This window comes from Buteo buteo, chromosome 4, assembly GCF_964188355.1.
Source record: "Buteo buteo chromosome 4, bButBut1.hap1.1, whole genome shotgun sequence".
NCBI lineage: Eukaryota > Metazoa > Chordata > Aves > Accipitriformes > Accipitridae > Buteo > Buteo buteo.
The window spans coordinates 14984182-15006976 of NC_134174.1; the positions used below are offsets into that span (position 1 = coordinate 14984182).

General features: G+C 41.0%; 2 protein-coding genes across 5 annotated transcripts; one reads left to right on the plus strand and one right to left on the minus strand.

The window, feature by feature from the left end:
* Positions 1–464: 464 nt before the first annotated feature.
* RINT1 (RAD50 interactor 1) lies at positions 465–12473 on the plus strand. Of its 4 annotated transcripts, none has more exons than XM_075024844.1 (15): positions 465–1002; positions 1330–1524; positions 1924–2119; positions 2271–2512; positions 2683–2856; positions 2935–3084; positions 4251–4407; positions 6270–6380; positions 6579–6804; positions 7407–7544; positions 8277–8476; positions 9705–9919; positions 10564–10744; positions 10829–10947; positions 12163–12473. In XM_075024844.1, exons 2-15 carry the CDS (start codon positions 1517–1519, stop codon positions 12377–12379), a joined length of 2334 nt encoding a protein of 777 aa, XP_074880945.1. In that variant the 5' UTR covers positions 465–1002; positions 1330–1516; the 3' UTR covers positions 12380–12473. The 4 variants fall into 4 exon arrangements, with proteins under 4 accessions (XP_074880945.1, XP_074880944.1, XP_074880946.1 ...); XM_075024843.1 differs by having other exon boundaries at positions 465–952; XM_075024845.1 differs by having other exon boundaries at positions 465–843.
* An 874-nt stretch (positions 12474–13347) lies between these two features.
* Positions 13348–15375, minus strand: EFCAB10 (EF-hand calcium binding domain 10). Its single transcript, XM_075024846.1, has 4 exons — positions 14700–15375; positions 14338–14502; positions 13992–14076; positions 13348–13446 (listed from the first exon to the last, which is right to left on the minus strand). The coding sequence occupies exons 1-4, from the start codon at positions 14797–14799 to the stop codon at positions 13410–13412; spliced, it is 387 nt and encodes a 128-aa protein (XP_074880947.1). The 5' UTR covers positions 14800–15375; the 3' UTR covers positions 13348–13409.
* Between the last annotated feature and the right edge of the window lie 7420 nt (positions 15376–22795).

Sequence of the window (22795 nt, forward strand, 5' to 3'; positions counted from 1 at the left end):
CCCGGCTTCTGGTAGAAAACAAAATGCTACAACGCTGTTCTAAAAACAGGTTGCGTTTTCAGGAAATAAAAAGCGTGCGTTGTTTAAAACCGCGTAGAAAGGGGCCGGTCGGCGCTGCTGCGGGCCGCGCGGCCCTTGGCGCCGCCGTCAGGTACCTCAGGCGAGGAGCAGCACCAAGGGGCGGCGCCTTCTCATCGGGCGGGAACCAATTACGGCGCCGGCCCGGCCTGACGTGTCGCGCATGCGCGCTGCCGGCGGAGGGCAGCCGGCGCGGCCCGTCCGGGCGGGCGATAGGCGGCGGGGGAGAGCGTGGCGGTGCGCGTGCGCGTGCGCCCTGCCCTCTGCCGGCGGCCCCGCCCCAGGCGGCGCTGCGCTGCGCGCGCGCTCCGCCGCCCGCGGGTGTGCGGGCTGCCGACGCGGCGGGGGCGGGGCTGCGGCGGGGGAGGGGGCCGCGGCGGGGGAGGGGGCCGCGCTCCTCTCAGCGGGGCCGGCCGGCGGGTGCCCCGGAGCGGGGAGGGCAGGGTTAGGGCGCCGAGGGGACCCGGCCCAGCGGCCGTCCCTCCGGCGGGGGGAAGCCCGGCGGGTAGCGGCCGGCCCGGCCGAGCTGCGCTGCCCGCGCCCGCTGGGCGCCGTCTCCGGCCTGCGAAGGAACGCGCCGCCTCGGGGGCAGAGCCCGCCGTGGGGGAGGAAGGGCCCGCTGTGGGGGAGGAAGGGCCCGCCGAGGGGCTCTGCGGGGCGGTGGCCGGTGCCGGGCGGTGGGCGGCAGGGGCCCTCGCCCAGAGGCTCCCCGGGGCCCGTAGAGCCTTCTGACGGTCCCTGAAACGGGCCGGCCCTCTGGCGAAGGTGGGTGCAGAGCTGCTGCCCGCTTGAGCGGGGAGGTGGTCGGAGGACGCTGCCCGCTGTCCTGCTCCTCCCTGCGCCCGCGTCCTGGTCCTGAGAAGAGCACCCCTGGGTTAGCAGTCTTCTGCGGCGTTGTTGGTTTCCCTTGCTGCCAACAGCACGGTGCTTTTTACTACTCTCTTTTCTTTATTCACTTCTTCCTCAGCAACACCCTTGGTCTCCCAGTTTGCTCCTTCCTCTTGGTGCTCTCTAATGCTTCTCCAGCTTCGGCTCATCAGCTGCACCGTTTCTTGCTCTTTCCTGTTGTCTGTTTAATAGGCTTTTTCGCTTAATTAAAGCTTGTGGCAGATAAAGTGCAAGTGTTTAAATTTCATTTTTAAGTACTGTTTTGAAAGTGACAGTAAAAAGTTGAGAATTGAACTAGCCAGACGCTCGTCATTGTTGCCTTTTTTTTTGTTTCACCGTACATGATCATCCTCTCAATTTCAGGTCTGGTTTTCTCTGGATGCTGCCAAAGGTGTGGATCAGCAAGTGCCTCTTCTGTTAACACTGTGTGGGTTTTCTTATAAATATTTCAGTGGTGCATTTGCTTCACAAATCATTGCAAGACCTGAGTGGATACTTTGCCAGTAATACGTCAGTCATCAGTTGACATCTCTGGAACATCCTAAACTGTATGAAAAGGTAAAGCGGAACATTGTCATCTTCCTTTGCATTTTACAGAAGTATTTTTCCAGTATTTTTCATTAGGTTTTCTGTATTACATACATAGAAACTATGTAAATATTGAACTATTTTTAATAAAATTCACACTGTTGAGAAAGGAAGAAATTAAAAAGACTTATTTCTTTTCAGTAATTAATTTATGATAAATCACCAGTTGGATGTGTAAGCAAGATTTTATCATATCTCAGTTAAGACTGAGGCCAGCAAATTGTCTCACTTAAAGCAGTATATATCTTGAATGTCTTATTTAAGTTTCAATTTAAATTGAACTGCCCAGCTTTTCACGGAGTTTTGTGTCTTCAATAGATCAATAGTTCTGCTGTGTTAGCGGTGACTAATTAGAAACTGTATAATCAGTATCGCAGAGAAAGAAAACATGGCAACCGTTGCTGTTGGAAAGAAAGAAGTCACTAAAGATCTAGATCATTGTGATATCCCGTACTATGTTTCTGAATTTGTGGAAAGAGAAGTTGGAAATGACTATGATTCTCTGAGGAAGCTAGACAACCTTATTGATAAGCTATCTGAAAATAAAAAGCAATTAGAAGAACAGGTAAGTTTTTTGTTTTTTTTCTTCTGAATATGCTGTATGACTGACTAAGTATTTTTAACTAAATTAAAGCAATGTATTAATATCTTAAATGATACTAGTCTACATAATGCAGTGTTCCTATGTCAGACTTAATACTTCTCTGTGAATGTAGGTACTTACAGTTTCATCAGAAGTCCCTAAAAGAATTCAGAATGCCTTAAAGAATGCAGAAGACTCTAAAAAGTCTCTGAGTAGGCTCCTAGAGGAAGAAACTCTTCTATCTGATTCAGTCAATAGCCACTTACTGAAAGCTCAGCCATGGATGGAGGATCTCGATGTACTGATTAGTCAAGTAGAAGAGATTGAACGACACCTGGCCTATCTTAAATGGATTTCACGAATAGAAGAGTTAAGGTAAAGTTTCTGCATACTACATACATGTTCTGAGACTGGTAACCTAGTTTGTCCCATCTTTAAAATATTTTAGATTTGAGAAAGTTTTATCTTCATTGTTCAATACACAAGTGATTCTTTTCCGTTATCTTTAATGAATTTTTGGCCTTGACTTTTCTTGTGCTCTACAGTGATAGAATTCAGCAATATCTGATGACCAACAATGTTCCAGAGGCAGCCAGTACTCTAGCATTCATGGCAGAACTGGATATTAAACTTCAGGAGTCATCTTGTTCTCATCTTCTTGCTTTTGTGAGATCCACTGTTAAATTCTGGCATAAAATTCTTAAGGACAAATTGTCGAGGTAAGCGATGTGCTGTCACTCCCTCGTCTTTGTGTTGTACTGTTAAGTTTGTGTTACAGTGCTCGTTTTGCCTTGCAGTGACTTTGAAGAGGTACTAACCCAGCTCCGCTGGCCATTTGTGGGGCCACCACAGTCTCAGGCACTTGGCCTTGCTGCGCCAGCCAGTGCTCCCGACGTATACAACAATTTGGAGATGTTGTTTTCTCAGCTTCTGAAATTGCAAACCTCGTATCCTTTTAAATAGTTGTAGTGTATTTTAGTAAGAATAATAAATGTCAGAGATGCACGTGCTCAAGGAGAATTATTTAAAATTTTGTTCTCCCTAAAGACAGAAGATAATTGAATTTATGTTACTTTGTATTAATGTTAGAATGTATATTTTTTGTTTAGAAAATGGGAGGTGCCAAAGTTGTCCTTTTGGCAGTAGCAACTTTGTAACTCCCAAGTCATCAGATCTGATGATTTCATGGTAGCTGACAGTTCAGCTTTCATGAGCATCAGGTCTTATATCAATGTTAATAAAAAAATGGTGATGTATGTTTTGTTTTACAAAGTTAATGCTTTTCTTTTCATAGCCTTATTTGAAATCAGCCTTAATCATTTTAATATGTCCCATCCCAGAAGGAAAAGAGGGAAAGCTAAAGATACTTGTCTTGGGAGGAGACTACAAAAAGGGGAGACAACAGAAGGATTTTCATTGTGCAGTGATAGTAGCCTGCCTTTGAGGTTAATCAGAAGGCACTATTGCTCATCCTGTTCCATTTTTTTGTGAATTAAATAAAGCACAGCTAAACCTCAATCAAGCAATCCTTCCTGGAGTGATTGTGGACACCTTTTTTGTTTGTTTGGGTTTTGGGTGGGTTGGTTGTTTGGTTGGTTTGTTTGTTTATCAAAATTGGAGTGGGAAGATATAAGTCATTCTGCACAACCCTGAGTTGGTAACAATTTTGGTCTGGCAGACTGGATCACTTAAATCAGTTACATGAAAATGGGAAATCATGTATTTATTGCATTTATTAATCTCATGAGTCTTTTGTCCTCCTTTAACAAATGTGAATAAGTGTGTCTCTTGGACAGCCACTCTGTTTGGTACTGATAATGGTGGTTTTCTGTGTTCTTTTTTACTTATACTGAGTTTCCTAAATCAAACTGACTTAAGTGAGTTGTATTGTCATTGACTAAATAATCCTTAGCAGCCTGAGTTGTAGTAAATATTTTATAAACTGAAATATTTTGAGTATCCCTCATATTTGAGGAATTGTATTGATTGCATAATATTGCCTTCAGCCAATGAGGTAGAACTAAGAAATGTTCATTTTTATAAACCCATTCTATTGAAATGATGATGTTGGGAGAATTCACCACTTAAATTCGTCCTTAACTATCAAACTTAGAGATGAACTGTTAACCAAACCTAAACAATTGCCAGAAAAGTACTCTTTACCCCCATCACCACCCATTATCCTTCCGATACAGATCATGCTGAATCCTCTTCAGAAAAGATTCAAGTATCATTTCACTGGAAATAAACAAACCAATGTTTTAAACAAGGTATGGGAGAAAGCAGTTTGATTTTTTTTTTTTTTAAATTGCTTTTTAAAGCAACAGATAGATTGCTGTATTTAAATTGTATAGCTTTAACGCTTTTCTGTCTGAAATTTAAGATTCTTCAAAACTGTGCAGTTCTTGTGCCTACCTAAGTGTGGACAGACATCAAGATAGCACTTGGAGACCTTTCAGAGGCACAAGCATTTTCTCTGGGCCAGGCAATATTTCTCCCTTGCTCAGATCCTTTATAAAGCATTACTGCAGTCTTAGACTGACTCCCATCATTTCAGAAGTTTTGATTAATTTCCTCTGTCTCCTTGCGAATGGTTTTGCACTGTTCCTTATTGCTTGAGCTCAAAGACTGTACAGAGCTGTGACTTTGATTTTTTGGCACTGTGTACCAATGTAACTGAAAATGTTGGGTTTTGCTGTTAGTATATAAAAAGTGATTAGTCTAAGGGCACTGTTACATAATTAGTTTTCTGGGTTAAAGTTTTTAACTGACAAACAACAAGAGAAGTCCAGTTTACCAGTTGGAACCTGACTCACTTTTTGTATGAATTATCTTCAAAGACTGAGGATTTTTTTGTCTGAGAATTATCACTGGAACAGGTTTCAATGCGTTAATGCGGCTGTAATGTTATCTGGAGCAGAGTTTGAGAGCTGTTTGGTAACAGTTTAGTTGCACAAGTCTGTGTGCTTGTGTCAACAATTGGGTAACTAAATATATTTGCAATCTTGACAGGTGCTACTACAGTGCTTTTTAAAATAACGTTATGTATATTAGTGGGGAAGAGGGTTTTTTAGACACGAACAAAATTATTTCATAAGCAAACAGGAAAATTATGTTCAAGAGATGAAATTTTTGAACAACAATAGGTGAACAACTATTTTTCTGAAAAACTTGCGAAGAAACGTTTACAGGTAATCTAGTGTCAGATCAGAAAGGTATTCCAACAGGTCCTTGCTCAAATTTGGCTTGGATTTTTTGTTTTGTTTTGGTTTTTTTTATAGTAACTTGGGTAATGGAATAAAGAAAATACCCATGTAAAATATTTGAAAGACTGCAACCTGGAAGGCATTACAAGTATTTCAGAGGACAGGCTTGGAGTTCACAATGATCTTGGCAAGTTGGGGAGGCAGTGTCAAAAAAAACCAAAGCAAGTGTGATGAAATTCAGTAGCCAGCTGAAAATTAATATAGAAATGAGAAACAGACATGCAAAGTGTGGAGAATGTGATTGCAGTTCAACAGAAGGTTCTTTGGCTATTGGGAGTGAGGAGGACAGGAACTACTTCTGCTTGCACTAACATTGAAAGAAGTGTTCATCAAAAACTACAGCCCATATTTTTAGGTGTGGAAACTGAAAAAGCTTAAAGGCATTAAAATGTTAAATGAGAAGGTGATAGATTCCCCACTTTCAGGGGGAAAGTGGGGATGAGGTTGGGTACAATGGCAGTAAGAATGGAGCTACTGTGAAGAGTTTTCTCAGGGGTGCATCCTTTTTGCTGTACCAAGAAATAAAGATCACACAGAAGAACAGGAGGAAGTATATGAAGCAGAAAAGAGGACCTCACGAGTGAGAAGGCAATAGAGAGGGGGGAGATAAAAAAATGGAGCTTTTGCTTGAGAAGAAACAGAATAATTGGTGCATTTAAGACAATTCAAATCCAGAAATACTTCTCTGATACTGCTTTTATGAAACTCAAAGTTAAGCAAAACACAGTGAAAGACTTATGTGATCTGAGATCAAGAGAAGGCAGGGAAGAGACCAGTATTTTTATAAGTTTGTCTTAAAATATTAGTAGCACTTGAATAGATGTTATTTGGATGCATTTAATATTTTCTTTTCTTTTTTAAATAAGCCTGAGTGGTATTTAACACAAGTACTTATGTGGATTGGAAATCATGCAAAGTTCCTTGATGACAAAATCCAGCCAATACTGGACAAGGCAGGATCTTCAGTGAATGCTGGGGTAAGTACTTGGATGGTTTTATATATATATGAACACGTAAGTTAACTTCTGATAGATATTTGTGTAAGCCTACTTCCACTGATTTCACTAAGTATGTGGTGAGACTTAACTTGGTCTAGTAGCAGTTTGTTATGTACATGTCTGGACATATTAATACTTCCTATCTCTGACATTTTATTCACTGTTTTCTTTCAAAAGCTTGAATTCTCTCGTGCTCTAGTAATGCTGATTTTGGAGAAGCTGGCTGCTGATATTCCATGCCTGTTGTATGATGATGCACTCTTTTGTCACCTTGTGGATGAGGTACTTCTATTTGAGAGAGAGTTATACAGCGTTCATGGTTATCTCAGCAGCTTTCCCAGTTGCATGCATATTCTTTCAGAAGAATCGTGCTTCCAAAGGTGGCTAACAGTGGAAAAAAAATGTAAGACTTCCAGTGGATTTTGTTGGCCTTTATATTGCACAATCAGAAAGTATGTGTATACTTACACAAATAGCTTTCTCAAACAGGATAAGTCACTTGGACAGGGCTACTACATAAGACCCACGTATTTTTATACTCTGTGATTATTTTGACTAAGAATTGGTTAGACTCTAATAGTGCTGCTGTAGTTTGTAGGACTCTTGCCCCTAAGCTGTGGGGAATCCAGTAGGCTTATCTTTAGACAAATGTGACATCTATGTGTGTGCAGACAAGGATGGACTTTAAATTGAATAGGGGAAGGGTATTAACTTGTGAGAAATGAAGAGGAAGTATATTGGAAAGGAGCAAGCCAACTATTAAACAAAAAACCCCCAATTAACTCTGGCATAGTTGTTAACAGCTTTGCAAATGCAGTATATTGAAGCTGGTTTTGTATGAAGCCAGTCATCAGTAGTTTTTATAACCTTGAAAATGTAAAATTTAACTTACTAGAGATAAGGCTTTTATGTTTATATATTTTAGAGGGGTTTTTGTTGTTGTTGTTGTTGTTGTTTTTTTTTAATTAAAAACTTGCACAAAATTTTTAAATTGTTTTATCTTAGTTGCTCTCCAGAAAATGGACTCAATGCTTTCATCAGAGGCTGCATGGATATCACAATACAAAGATATCACTGATGTAGATGAAATGAAAGTCCCAGACTGTGCTGAAACTTTTATGACTCTGTTGTTAGTTATAACAGGTAATTATTAATCTACAGGCATTGCTCTTGTTTGTAATGAATAGTGAAAAAACTTCAGCTAACAGATTTCCTTACTAAATATCCATTGTCAGCAGTAGTCACCAAATAATGTTGCAAAGTTGTGATGTTTGCAATTTAATAAAATCTTTCCTGTTTGTTTTGTATTTTGGACACTAACTCAAGCATGAATAATCTTGAGCTAGTGACATGTTTACAAAACAATAATTAAAAAAATACATTTGTTATTTAGCATGTTAAAACTCCTTCATACTTAGAGAATATGATTTGTTACAATGCAGTAATAAAAAAATCCTACTATTCCTTTTGAATCTGTGACAATTTAGAAGCTATTAAGTAATGTCTTCTTTCTTGGAACAGAATATAAGAGCAGGTAGGTTTTCAGGAGACACTTAATTGCATATTCAATAGCTTTATCTTACTCTGAGTACGCTTTAGGGGCCACACTGGATAGTATGGTATAATCACATATTGTTTTAAGTATTAGAATAGAAAATGCTAGTGGAATCAGGAGGGGGAAGAATGTTGTTTTTTTACATGTTTAGCTTTTGCATTGAGTATTTTCCCTGAAATCGTTAATGTCAGCTGTTTTAAATACCGTATGATGTCCTCACAGGTGTAAGGTTGTGTAGTAAGATGACTGTAATGTTTCTTTTTAAAAAGCTTTTATTCAGTGTTGCAAAACCTAAAAACATTTTATTAATGTCTTTCCAGACAGGTATAAGAATCTTCCAACAGCTTCCAGAAAGCTACAGTTCCTGGGCCTACAGAAGGAGTTAGTTGATGATTTCAGGATACGATTAACTCAAGTAATGAAGGAAGAGACTAGAGCTTCCTTAGGCTTCCGATACTGTGCAATCCTTAATGCTGTGAACTATATAGCAACAGTGTTGGCAGACTGGGCTGACAATGTAGTAAGTAATTATTTTACTTAAAAAAAAATTTTACAAATGGACTTTGGATGTTTCTTTCATAACAAACACTTTATTTTCAGCAGTATTTATCTAAATGTATTCAGAAGAATTACTGAAAAAATAGAATGAGATGTAAATTCAGATTTCATAAAAGATGTATAAGGACAGATTATTGTTTGAGATCTAAGCTGTATTGATTATAATGCAAAGAGAGCCTGAGGAATGGAATAATCTGAACAGACAAAAAAGTAGTCTGCTTTACATGTTTGGTATTGTAAAAAAATAGTGAGTTCACTTTGGAGATCTCTGAGCCAGTGTTAACAGCATTGACGTTGAAGTGTGTGCAGCAGCCTATGCACGATGCTTGAACTACTCCCATGGCAGGTTAGGTTAAATGGATTCAGCATGGCTATCTGCGTCGCCACACAGTTTAGGTGTTGCTCAGAAAAGCCACTCGCTGATAACTGGGAAATGGGAATTAATTATTTTGCTATATAATAGCCTGGTGGCAGCGTGGCTGTTCTGTAGCATTTCAGCTTTTCTATGGTTATTGGTATAAAAGGTCAAAAAAACCTGTTACATGTGAAGTGTGTAGAAACAGGTATTGTGTGTGAGACGAGCAGCCTCCAAATTCTTTTTGTCTTCACAGGAAACTGTGGCTCTAGCAAAGGATAATCTTGACTTGATAGGACAGCAGCCTTCATGTTGTATAGTTGCGTCTACCTAAGTGGCTCGATCTGCTTAAAAGCAAAACCAACAAGTTGTTACCACTATGTCACATTAAACTCGATCCATTTTCTTGCTGTTGTCAGCCCAGCAAACTTATGATTTAATGAACGATTATTTCTAAAAGGAATTACAATTAAAGACTAGTTTACTTTTGCAAACATTAAAAAGGTCAAAATTAGGGTGTTTTTTTTTCTAAGCATTCTGGTGTCAATCTTAAAATATCTTTTTAGTATTTCTCTAGATCTATTCCCATTACCTATCTACTGTTGGATCTGAAACCTGTATCAGTTCCATCACTAGGATTATAAACCACCATGTTTTGTTTTTCACTAAATTAGGACTATGGGGCAAGATAAAGTGGTTTTAAAATCTTAAAATTTTAAGTTTATAAATTTGTCAGGAGAATGTTTTCTAGAACCTTGCCTATTAAAGTACCAATGAAAAGTTCAAATGGTAAGATTATTTTTTGTAGTATTCATATCTGGTTTTGTTTCTCTAGTTCTTCTTGCAGCTACAGCAGGCCGAACTGGAGGTTCGTGCAGAAAGTAACGCTGTCAGTAAACTACAGCTAGGGCAGCTGGCTTCGATGGAGAGTTCTGTCTTTGATGAAATGATTAACCTCCTGGAACGCCTGAAACATGACATGCTGACTCGTCAGGTAGATCATGTCTTCAGGGAGGTCAAAGATGCTGCAAAGCTGTACAAAAAAGAGAGGTGAGTTTGTTTACTCTCTTCCCATATTACAACATTATTTCCTGTTAAACATACTGAGGTAAAGGCAGGAACAGCTAATAGGCAAAATTATTTTCCTGAATAGGAATGGCACAGGGTAGTAAGTTTTGGAAAATTCTCTTAACACCTATTCAAGACTATTTTAATACTATGTTTTCTGAAGTAGTTCCACGATTAGTGGGCGTGTTATGTTAAAAACCCTAGGAAAAATTCTGGATCACTTTAGTTTGGACAAGAATAATATTCTTTGTAGTAGTATTAAAGAGTTAATATGAAATGGTCTGTAATGACTTCTCTCTTTGCAGACTCATAGGGCTTCTTGAATGTTTGCTCCTGAGTACAGTTTCTGAAGTGCTTCATAAAAGGAATGCAACTACTCGATGATTTTCTAGATTAGATGGCATTTCTCTGAACAGCACGTTCAGAGATTGATAACTAAAGCTTGAGTTTAACATTAAATGAAGTTTAAACATAGCATTAGACTGATTACTTTTAGATTTGAAATGGGAAAGAACTCTCTCTGAACCGTTGTAAATGGGTAAGACTTTTATTAAAGGATAATTTTAACTTCAGTTGTAATATGAATAATTTCACTATAATGACTTCAATGTGATAATTTCTTTCAGGTGGTTATCTTTACCATCTCAAGCAGAGCAAGCAGTAATGTCTTTATCAAGCACAGCTTGCCCAATGTTGTTGACCCTACGAGACCGCTTGCTACAACTAGAACAGCAGCTCTGTCACTCACTGTTCAAAATTTTCTGGCAAATGCTTGCAGAGAAAGTGGATATATACATATATCAGGAAGTAGGTATCAGCAAAATGTGACCTATGCAATACAATATAGGTGTGACCGGCTTAAACAGTAGATGCACCTCTTTGTGTTTGCAGATAATTATGGCAAATCATTTCAATGAAGGAGGAGCAGCACAACTCCAGTTTGACATGAGTAGAAATCTGTTCCCTTTATTTTCACACTACTGCAAGAGGCCAGAGAACTACTTCAAGCAGTAAGTAGGCAAACTTCTGATCTGTTGGTATTTCTAAAGTGAATGTCCAGATGAATACATGTGGTTTATGTGTCACCAAGGTTTTTTTTCACAGTTAGATTTGATCCACACTTAAAATGTGTGGATCATTTATGCTTCCAATTTTTACAACTAGGAAAATTTTGATTCTGTAGCACGTACTCAGCAACGGACTGTGGCATGTGTTCTGGAGTATTTTGTGCAGTCAGGATGTCTAGATAAATTAACTTATGGAAGGAATGTAAGTAGCACAGACTTCCAAAATTGGGGCCAAAGAAAATACTCAAAGATATAGTTAAAACACAATAAACTTTATTTATTGTTAGAAGAAAGACTACTTTAAGCTATGTTCCTGCTCAGAATTGCCTCGCATAGCAGTCTAGTTGCTTTCATTGATGAAAAGAAGCTACCTTCTTTGTGGTTAGTCTTTTTTAAATAGCCCAGTGTTGTAAAGAGTCCAGTGCTAAACTCCTAGGTTAATTGGGGCAGAAATCTTAATATTTTAAAATCAATATGGAGCATGGCATTCAGTTTTGAACACTTGAAGGCAAAGATTAAAAATGCCAATATATAAAGTGGAACATAGCATCTTCAGGTTTAAGTTTTTTTTAGCACATCACTTTCGTAAAGGTAATTGATACATACGTATTATTCCCAGAGTAAGAGGACACAGATGTACAAAGGAACTGTAAAAAATAATGCATAATGGGTACATGGCTATGTATCATATTTAGACTAGAAACAGTGTGACAAAGACAGGGTATCTGTTTGCTCCCTAATGATACTAATTTTCAGATTCTAGCAACTGTCAAACTGTGCTCTTAAAATATACTGAATAAGAAGTTTCTAATTATCTTAGGGGAAAATGTAGTTATGGAAAGCCAGACAGATTAAGTGGTAAATTCTATTCTGTATTTTTAATAATGGTGGAAAAACTTCAGCAGCGAAAGCCATGCCGAGCACCAAGAGGCAAAGTATTGATGCTTATGAAATTCACATATGTAACAGAAAAGACTTAGACAGTGAGAACAAGTATGCTGTATACCATTTGCCTTGATCTAAGCAGTACTTTCCAGTTCAGTACTTCTGATCCTTTTCAGAAGTCCGTGGAGGTTTTTTTTTTAATCACTGTGTGCACAAAATTAAGTGTGTCTCATGGGTGCTTCTTGTATTAATCCATGTAACTTTTCCCTGTAGCATAAAAGAAGCCTGCATTATCCTGAACCTGAATATTGGCTCTGCCTTACTTCTGAAGGATGTACTGCAGTCAGCTTCAGAAAATGAAACAACATTAAAGCCAAACCAGCCATCTGCAACAGCAGCACTAAATGAACTTGGAGTTTATAAATTAGCTCAAAAGGATGTTGAGATTCTTCTCAATTTGAGAGCTAGTTGGCCAAATACAGGAAAATAAAGACTGCTTCAGAAATGGTTAATAACTTGGTCTAGATTACTTATTTCAAACAAAAGCAAAGTGAATATGTTGTAATATACTTGAGTTGGTTTTTTCAATGCTGAGTGACTGGTTTAATCTAATCTTATGCCTTATTGTATACAGTTTTTTAAAAAAAAATTCAAAAAGTTGCTGACTTAGTTTTGAACTGCGCAGATCTTATTTTCCATAGCCACCTTGCCATTGCATTTAGAAGCTAAAACTGTTTTCATCTCTAATGAATATGTCTGCCTTGTCAATCTTGTGTGCTGTAACATCATTCCAAGCAATACAGAGTATTTACAGTGTAAATACACCTGTGTACAATACAGACAACTACTCCTTATGAGGTGGTCCACCTTCACTTAAACACAGATGTTTTACATCTCTAAATGGCAGGTAATGGATGTTCTGTATTAGAATGCGTATATACAGAACACAGAAGGAAGGAATATGTCATTTCATTTTCTTTATTCATACTAATTCAATTTTTTTTCTTTGCTGTACCACAGTTTCTCCTATTTTTTTTTAAGTTTCCCCTTAAAAATTGCATAAATACTGTGTTAAAAGTTTGAAAATAGCATTTTACTTGAAATTGCTACCTTTCTTCAACTGTGGACATGTCCTTTAAAAAAAACAAGCCCAAAAACCAACTTAGGAAACAGCTTAACTCTTAATTTTATTCAATGGTAATGAGCCAACAGCTAACAACCCCTTACTGTAAGCTACAAAATGAAGGAGGGAACTCCAAATCACTGTTTTAGTTGCGTAAGAGATCTCTACCTTTTTTTAACCCTAATTGTATTAAGAAAAGCAATTCTCAAAAGATAGACCTCCAGTGCCTGGTAAACATGAACAAGTTCTTGTCATTTTCTAGCCGATTGCTCAAATAGGGCAGGGAGGGGAATGAGAAAAAGAGAGTACTGCTTAAAATCAACTGTCCACAGCTGACAAACCAGAAGCATTGAGTAAGGTGCCTATTTTTAATATATATAGCAGACCGCTGCTCAAACTAGTATACAGCCCAGCTCTCCAGCATCTTTTTCTTCCTAAGACAGAAAAAAAAGAATTCTAGTTTAGTTAGATAACAATGAGGATAATTAGTTCCAGTTACCTTTCAGTGATTGCAACAGTTAACAAAAAATTGCCCCTAGAACCATACCTTGACTATGAGAAATTATTATAACTCTGAGCTTGTTTCACCTACAGCTGTAGTACCACCTCTGGCAAAGAGGCCAGCACTGCTGTGCTATTTCACATTTCTGGATCAGTATTCGAACCCCTGGGCTACCTGATGATCATCTGTCTGACCTGAGGGGTAAGTGAGCTGAGAGGTCTGCTTCAAGAGCATCCTGGAACTGAGATAGTGGAGGAAAATGCTGAGTTTGGTTCAGGTTACGGCAAGCCAAACAAGGTCAGGCAGTAACTGACCTTTCAAAATCTTGGAATGCAAAGTAAAGGGGTTAAGCTTAAACCAGCAAGTCCTTTCATTATATGCTTTTGTAAATAAAAAATAAATCTCAGTATAATATCTCCTGTGCATATCTATCTGCACCCCTCCCCAAAAGAAAAAAACCCTTTTAATTAAACTTACACTTCTTCTTTGAATACATCCAGTGTGATATTCACATCATCTCCAAGCTGCAGATCCTCAGTGCTCAGTCCCAAAGTTTTAAGAGCTAAAGTTAAGGAAAGAGAATTTCCCATGCAAGTCTTGGGAAGATTAATTTAACATCTTAAACTAGCCTAGGTCTAATAAGAAGTAGGTAATATATGTAATTTTTTTAACTTTCCAAGTTCCAGGTTGTGTATTGGCAGCTGGGCAGATGCTTTTCAAGCATACATCTGCGTAGCTTTGAAACTATTTTGATAATTCTGTGCAAGCACACACACACGCGGACGAACGCTTCAGTATGACCCGCCGTTGGGGTGAGACGCACCTTCTCTGTACTGCGCTGGCGTTATGTGGCCTTGGCCTACGACATCCAGCAAGCCGAACATGGCGGCCAGGTTGGCCTCGTCCATCAGGTACGGGTACTCCCCCTCGGCTCGTTTCCCAGCCTTCACCCTTTCCAGCATCCGGATCAGGAACTCGCGTGGTCTTTCTGCAACAAAGTAAGATTGCCCACAGAGGCGGGGCCCTCAGCGAGCGACCGAAGGCCGCACAACCCCTTCAGCCCACCCCGCTTTTCACGGTGGCGGGCGGGGAGACGTGACGGCTCTGCAGCTCCCGGCCTGAGGCGGGGGGTGGGAGGGGTGGGGGTGCCCTGCCCTGCCCCGGCCCCGGGTCGCGGCGCCGCACCGGGTCGGTGGTAGAGCAGCAGCGCGCCGAGGCGGTGGAGCAGCTCGGGGATGCGGTGGCGCTGCAGGTAGTGGCGGGCCTCCTGCTCGCCCGCCGCCATCCCGCGTTGCTGGGAGACCGCGCGCGCCGCCGGCCGTTAACCGCCCCCGCCCCGCCGCGAGGCAGCGTGAGGCGAGGCCGGCGGGGAGAGCGGAGGCGGGCGGGAAGGGCCAGGGCCGGAGCCGTTCGTGGGCGGCGGAGGAGGAGAGGAGCCCTCGAGGGGGACAAAAGCGACAAGAACACGGCCGGGGACGGGTGGCGCAGCTGCTCGCCAGCGCTGGCCGGGTGCCCCTTCCGTCAGCTCAGGGCGCCAGGCGGAGTGAATCGGATTACTGAGACTTGACTGACCGCGCAGCCCCTGCTTCAATGGGTAGGAAGTGGGAAGCAAAAATTAATTTGCCTAGATGTCATCACGTTAGCACTGGAACAGAGAATCATCGCTTCCAGCCAAGCTACTAGTGTGTACGGCAGTTGCATTACTTCATGGGGAAAGCAAATTGTTTTTGACACGCTATTGTTTTTAAGATTTATGCAAGTCTTCTCAATGTCAGCCACGTTTCCTTCCATATGCGGTAATGCGGCCTACACCTTTTGCTTTTCCCCATATACCGTCCACTACCTGGACTGGACTGCCTTGCTAAAGGTGGTCTTGGCTACCTCGTAAATGCGGGAGGACAGCAAAACGTTCAGCTGCCACCTAGTGGAACGTGGTCATGTGTGCTCCATGATGGTACGATAAGCAAAATCGATGATGAGCAGCGAAGAGTAAGAAAGGTTACATTTTTAAATCATTACTGAGGTTTGCAGCGTAGCCTGTGCAAACAAAGAACCTTTTTATTGTACTACCCAATGTCAGTAGGAGAAAGATAATCAAGTGTCCCACTAAAAAAAAATTCAAGCAAACCTACAACAACATAACCATCTGCCACCAAGTAAAAATAGACAATGATAAATGAGCCTATAGTAAAAGAAAAATGGTATTCCTGGGAAAAGTCTAGCACTATATATATTTAACTATTTGCCAAAACTAAAATATCACAAGACATTAATAGAATTCACCTTTTTTCCTTAGAGAAAGAGTGGGAAAAATGCAGCATCCAAAACAGCAGAGATATTGTACAGCCATGCTCTGCCTGTATTCTTTAGCATTTTAAACTGATTGTGCTACCTGCTTCAAGTCTTAATAAGGGCTAGAGGAGTTGTAGGTTTGTAACAGTTACCTCCCTTGACAGCTACCTGGCAGTGATGGAAACCACCTTTTCCTAATGAATACAATTCATAGTTACTGAACCCATTCCTGCATTTGACTTTTCCAAGCCTTTCAACAGACTTTGCAAAAAGTACTACTGAATTTTTTTTACTAAAAAGGAATGATAGGAGAAAGTGTAGCTTGAAGCGTGGAGAAGTACAAATGGGAGACTGAGCTGGCCAGCAGTGGAGAAATAAAGACATGGAAAATATTTTTGTGAAAATGAGAACCTAAGGATAGGAAGATTGACAGGAAAGGAAGGAGCAAGTGAAAGACTGGAGAGAAAAGTAGGTCAGTCAGTCAGTGGTTGGGACAGAGAAAACAGCATTTGGCAAACGAATTTTCTCCTTTAGTGCTCAACAAAGATAACCAGTATGAAAAATGTATGTTGAAGGCTGACATTTTAACAATAAACACAGGAATTACAGATTGAAGTGTGTTTCTCTGAGGAATGGTTCAAAAACATCACTAAGCAGAGCAAATCCAGATTTGATTTACAACCAGGAATAATTTTTTTTAAAAAAATTCTATTTCACTGTTAAGAAAGTACTATTTATTTCCTTGAAAAAAATTTCTGATAATGAAACATGTATTTATTATTTAAATAATTATTATCCTCAGTTCATATGATGATAGTAGCAGCTATATATATATACAAGCCCTAAAAGGATGATAGTTTAGGACAATTTGTGAGAAGCTCACATGGACTATTTTAAGAGAAGCTGAACTTCTGGTGACTGAGAAAAACAGGATTTGCCAAACATCTCAAAGTTTTATGGTTCTGTTATAGAGATACTGCTAATTGAGTTTTAATCAAGAACTAAAGAATCAAATCTGTTTTCATGTGTTTAAAGTGGTTAGGCTGTATAAATTGAATTTGGTTGAAAGACTTAATACCTGTTGTGACAGAAGCTGAGCCTTTTGCAGAATATCATTAGTAACTTAAGCCTTTTACCTAATTACATAGGACTAAATACACTACCAGGAGTCTTAAGGGTTGTCATGAAGAGGAACAGGGACTGCAGGTCAGATATGAAGCTGGTTGCAGAACAAGCACTTGTCTTGCTGAAGAAAACAGGCAGATGGACATGTTCTTCCAAATGGGAGTGTTAGAAGACTGAAGTCTCGAGCTGTGGGAAGAGACAGGAGCAATAAGGGCTGGGAAAGATGCCTAGGTCTGCCATATGCTTACAGTGAACATGCTGAGTAGCAGCTCCTTTAATGCTTTAGCCGCCTCTGCTCCTTGTCAACATGGACATTAGAGAGCACTCAGTGTTAGGGAGCATAGGATAGGGCTGTAAGGATTGGGTCCTGCCATTTCTGTAACTGCTGTGGAAGAGCTCCACTGCACCCTTCCATTGTGTATCTTCAAGGACTTCCAAGATACAGGCGAGTTCCTTGCCAGGGAATTTTACACTATGCATTTATAAGGGAAAGTGCTTAACAGCAGAAATAATAAGTTTCTGGGTAGTAATTATCTCAGCAGCCAGAACCTTTTTTTTGTTTGTTTCGTTTTGTTTTTTTGTTTTTACTGTATAGAACAACAGAATAATTTAGGTTGGAATGGACCTCTGGAGATCATGTGGTCAAGCTCCCTCCCTCCTCAAACTGGGCTAATTTCAAAGTTGAGATCAGGTTGTTCATAGCCTTGCCCAGCCCAGTTTTTACTGTCTCCAAGATGGAGATTCCACAACATTGCTTGGTTCATATTCCAGTGCTCAACTACATTGCAAAGAATTTTTGCCTCCTGTCTAATCAGAATTCTCCTTGCGCTACCTTATGTCTATTGCTTCTTGCCATTTTGTTGTGCACCACCAGGAAGAGTCTGGCTTAATCTTTTCTACAATCACCCACCTTGTAGCTGAAGATAGCACTCAGACCCCTCTCCACTCTTGTCTTAAAACTGAACAAAACATTTTTTTAAGAATATCCTTATACATCATTTGCTTCAGCTACTAATCATCTTGGTAGCGCTCCACTTCACTCACTTCAGTATGCATGCTGCATCTTGTACCGTGGAGGCCCAAACTGGACACAGTTCTGCAGATGCAGTGTCACAAGTGCGAAAACAGAGGGTGACAATCAGTTCCCTCTCACTGCTGTCTACATTCTTACTGCTGCGGCTCAGGCTGTGGTTAGCTTTCAGCACCCCAGGGGTCCCTTACTGGCTCACATTCAGCTTGTCCACCGTCCCCTTTTCCTGCAAAGTTGCTTTCTTGCCAGTCAGCACCCAGCTTGTTCAATGACATGGGGTTATGCCTCCCTCGGAGGTGTAGGACTCTGCATTTGTCTTTGATGAACCTAATGAGGTTCCTGTGAGCCCAATTTTCTAGCCTGTTGAGCTTCCTCTGAAGGACAACCCAGCTCCTACTGTATCAATCCCCTCCCTACCCCTAATTTGTTGTTATCCATGAATCTGCAACCCATCCCAACATCCAGGATGGTAATGAAACCCTTCAGCATTATTTGGCTCAGTATTAACCCCTGAGGCATGTTACTAGTAACAACCAACCAACCAGACTTCAAATGGCTGACCTCAGCCCTCTGAGCCCTGCTGTCGAGATGATTTTCCACCCACCTCATAGTCCACACCTTGAATCTGTATCTCTCCAATTTATTGTAAGAATACAAAAGCAGATGGTTTCAAAAGCCTTGCTAAGGTCAAAGCAAACAACATTCACTGCTCTCTGGTCAGTACCTGAAGGCAGTCTAATCACAGAAGGCAAGCAGGTTGGTCAGGCATAGTTTCCCCTTGGTAAATCCATGTTGTCTGGACACAGCTTCTAGGAGAATTTGTTCCATCATCTGCCTGGGATTGCAGTTGGGCTGAGCAGCCTGTAGTTCCCTGGGTCTTTCTTGAAAACGGGCATTGCATTTGCCTTTTCCAGTCCTTAGAAACCCTGTACCCTGTTCACCAGGATCTTTCAAGGATGATAGCAGCCTTGTAATGATACCAGCCTGCATCCTTGAATGGAGCCCAGCTTTTCCCATAGACTGGTATAGGTCCAGGGTAAGTAGTCCTTAACTCAGGCTTCCTCTGATGTGGGTAGTACCTCACTCCCCAGACCCTGCCCAAAGATCTGAGCATGGATGTCTCCGGTTAAAACCTGAAGCAAAGGCAGCACCGAGCGTACCTCAGTTGTTTCCATGTCCTTTGCCACTAGGTTACTCACCCCACGTAGTGGGGCGCACATTTTACTTAAGCCTTCCTTCCATGTTAACATACAGAAAGTGTCCTTCACATCCCTCACTAATTCCAACTCCAGCTAAGCTTTGGCTTTCCTAGTTCTGCTTCAGCATGCCTAGGCAGCGTTTCTATATGCCTCCAGGGTAGCCCACCTCTGCTTCCACAGTCTGTGCACTCACCTTTTGGATTTGAGTTCAGTCAGGAGTTCCCCATTCAGCCATGGTGGCCTTCTCCCATGTCTGCTCAACTTCCTGCATATCAGAATGGACTGTTCTTGTGCTTCATCAGCTAGCTGCCCTGGGCCCTTCAGGGCAGTCTTCTGTGCGATTCTGCCAACAAAACATATGCAGGAGACAATGTCTGCTCTCCTAAATGCCAGGGTTGCAATTCGACTGTTTATCTTTCTTCCTTGCTTCCCTCAGAATCTTAAGCTTTGCTATCTTGTAGTCACTGCTGCCAAGGCTGCCACCAATGTCAGTGTTCCCAGCCAGCCCTTCCTTATGTGTGAGTAGCATGTCTAGCATAGCCAGACTTGGCTTGTTGAGCACTTCTGTCAAGAAACTGTCCTTGATGTACTACAGAAGTAGCCTGGATCACTTGTGCCTCTACCATGTTGCCATCCCAGTCCCCTCCACGAGAACAAGAGTGACTGTAAGGCTAAGCTGTTAATGTTGTTTTTCTCAGTCAACTGCAAAACAAAGACTAAACCTGCCATCAAAAATCATATACTGGGAAAATTTAATATCAGGAATTAGAAAAATACTTCCAGTTACTGTTTCTTAGTCAAAGAGAAGTTAAAAATATGTCACAAAAAGGCTCGTTTAATATCAGGAGATTTAGCTCTCTTACAGAACTGGCCGCTTCCCAGCTGACTGAAAACCCATGAAACTGACTTCCTAGAACTACAGTGGGACTCTTGCTGAAGGCAAAACAAAAAAAGAAGTTACTTAGCAGGAGCCTTCATTCTTTGAGATATGTAGTATATTTGTCTGTTTAAGTGTGGCTCTGAGCCCATAGCTCTTAAGGCCACAGATGCTTTTATTCTAGCGGTATCTGTAGAGCAAGTTCACACTACACAGGGTGGCGGAGATCAGAGATCCATCTCATCGCCTTAGTTTCTCTGATACCCACAGTCCAAAGAGAGACATTTTGAACAACAGAAAGGCTGGGCATGCAGTTAGGAAGCAAAAGTAAGTGTGGATTATGCATCTACAAAGACTCGTGTTACTGACTGAGTAACCTGTTTTTTTTCCTGTATTTGACCATTAAGTCCACATGTCTACTCTAACAGTAGCCACTTCAGTCAGTACCCTGTAAAAGCAAGGTTACCAGGAAGAGGTCTTGGAGTGCTTCCTAATGTCAAAATTGCTCTACCAAATCCAACACTTCTGGATGCATCAACATTTGGTGAAGGTGAATGTCAATGTAGGTGGTTTCCCACAGGTGTCAAGAACAGACATGCTCTTCATATAAGCTGCAGTACTGCACATGCTATAATAGAGAATGTGCTGATTACTGGGTATAGTAGATATAGAAAATAATGCCATCTAGTCTGTTACACAGATAGCCATCCTTAGTGTAAAGATGTTCACAATTCCTCAAAAGGAAACATTAGCATTCTTGGAGAACATGTTAAGTGCTTCATTCTGTGAATGTAAAAAGACAAGACTTAGAGTGGACAGTAAGTTTTCTGCCTCATCCTATGCTGTCTTAGAAACAAGGCAGGTAAATTGATTCAAAGGAAACTCTGTAGTATATCTCAGGGAGAGATTTGGAAAAAAAATCCAGTGAAATCTCTCTTTAGGACAGACGTTGTAGAGTGAGAAACGCCAATGACAAGGTCTTGGGTGTCACCAGTTCTGAGTGAGAATTACAGCTACCAAAAAAGCTGGTTAATGAATAACATAAAGACTGAGCAATGAAGAGGGTTCGGTATTAGGAAAATACCCTAAGAAGGCCCTAGGGAGCATTTCTGAGAAAATGACCCTACAAGATGAGTCCTTGAGAGAGGAGTTAGATCATCATTATTGCTTTCTTCACATTTGGATCATAGGACAGGAGGTCTGTAGTCCAGCTTCCTGCTCAAAGTAGGGTCAGCTCTGAGGTCACACCAGGTTGCTCAGAGCTTTATCCAGTTTGGGTTTGAAAACCTCGAAAGTTGGAGTTTGCACCCACCTCTCTTAAGCAACTTGTTCTAACACTTGACTGTCTCCATGGCAGGAAGGTTTTACCTTGTTTGTATCCAGTCTGAACCTCCCTTTTATCAACTTATGTCGATTGTTTCTCATCTTCCCACCGTGCAGCACTGCAGAGCCTGGCTCTGATCTCCTAGTGACCTCCTCAAAGGTATTGGCAGGCTAATATTATATCCCCTTAAGTCAGAGCAAGTGGTGAGTTGGAGCCAGAGGTTCATATCAGTGCTGACCCACTTGCTTCGTGCTTCAATTTCCTTTTCCCTTTTCCTTTCTTGGCAACCTCATAAGGGATTTTGAAGGCCAGTCTGGGCCCAAAGGCCCTGGACAGAAGCTTGAGATGGAGAAGCTAGTATCTTTCAGGCTTCATTGACATTTAACTGCAGATGAAAGGGAGTTTGGGATTGGAAGATCAGCAGTGGAAGTCATGGGAGTGAGTGATCCAATAATATGCTAGGGGCAAAGTAAAACAGGCATTAGAGAATTGTCTGTTAGCAATGAAAGGCCCAACATGGAGTCTGTTATGTACTCCAGGAGCAAACATGCACTTGGCTTGTTCTAGGTTAAAAAGCACAAATGGAGCATTTCCCTTTGAATGTTTTTTTTTTTTCTTTGGAAGCATCCACACTCAGGGTGTGAAGCTGTAGGCCTTGGAAGCACTCTGCAAAATAACACAAGTGAAAACCAGCTTTCTGCACCTTCTTGGTGTCTCCTTGATAATGAAGCAGCAAGCCCAGTGTGTTGGTATTACTGTTCAGGCTTCATAGTCCAAACACAGATCCTAAAGAGAATTAACAAGGAAGGAGTAACTCAAGGCAAGATTAAAACAAACAAAAAAATCCCAACAGAACAAAACAAACCCCAAAACACACCACAAAACCCACCAACTGATTATGGGTCAAAATAAGATAGAACTAAAGAAAAAGGAAGGCAAATAGTTGCAAATTAAGAATAGAGCTGACCAGAAAGTAAGTTTCTTGCATAGGCTGTTGAGAGTATCTGCAGAACTAAGGTGACAGGCCTATATATGCTGCATCTCTGGTGGGAAAGACTAAAGGGTTGAGCCCAAGTAATCCTTTTCCAATGACCTGTCTACTCACCTGTGACACAGCTCTCCAAATCAGCATTGAGTAAATTTGCCACTGGGAAGGGATGATGGTTTCTTTTCTGCAGTGATGCTTACTCTGTCTCCTCCTCTGCCTCCGTAGCAGCCAGGCTGGAAATAGCTGACACAGACACGGGACTCACAGGGTTGCAACACATGAGTTCCTCAGGCCATTCACTGTAGTTACACCAACAGGCCTTTATACCTGTAGCATTCTGTAAAGATACTCTGTTCATGCTAGACAACTTTCTGAAAAACTAGTCTCTTGTGCTGTCATATCAACCATGTTAGTAACTGTTCCAAGTAAATCAAACCCAGATTCAA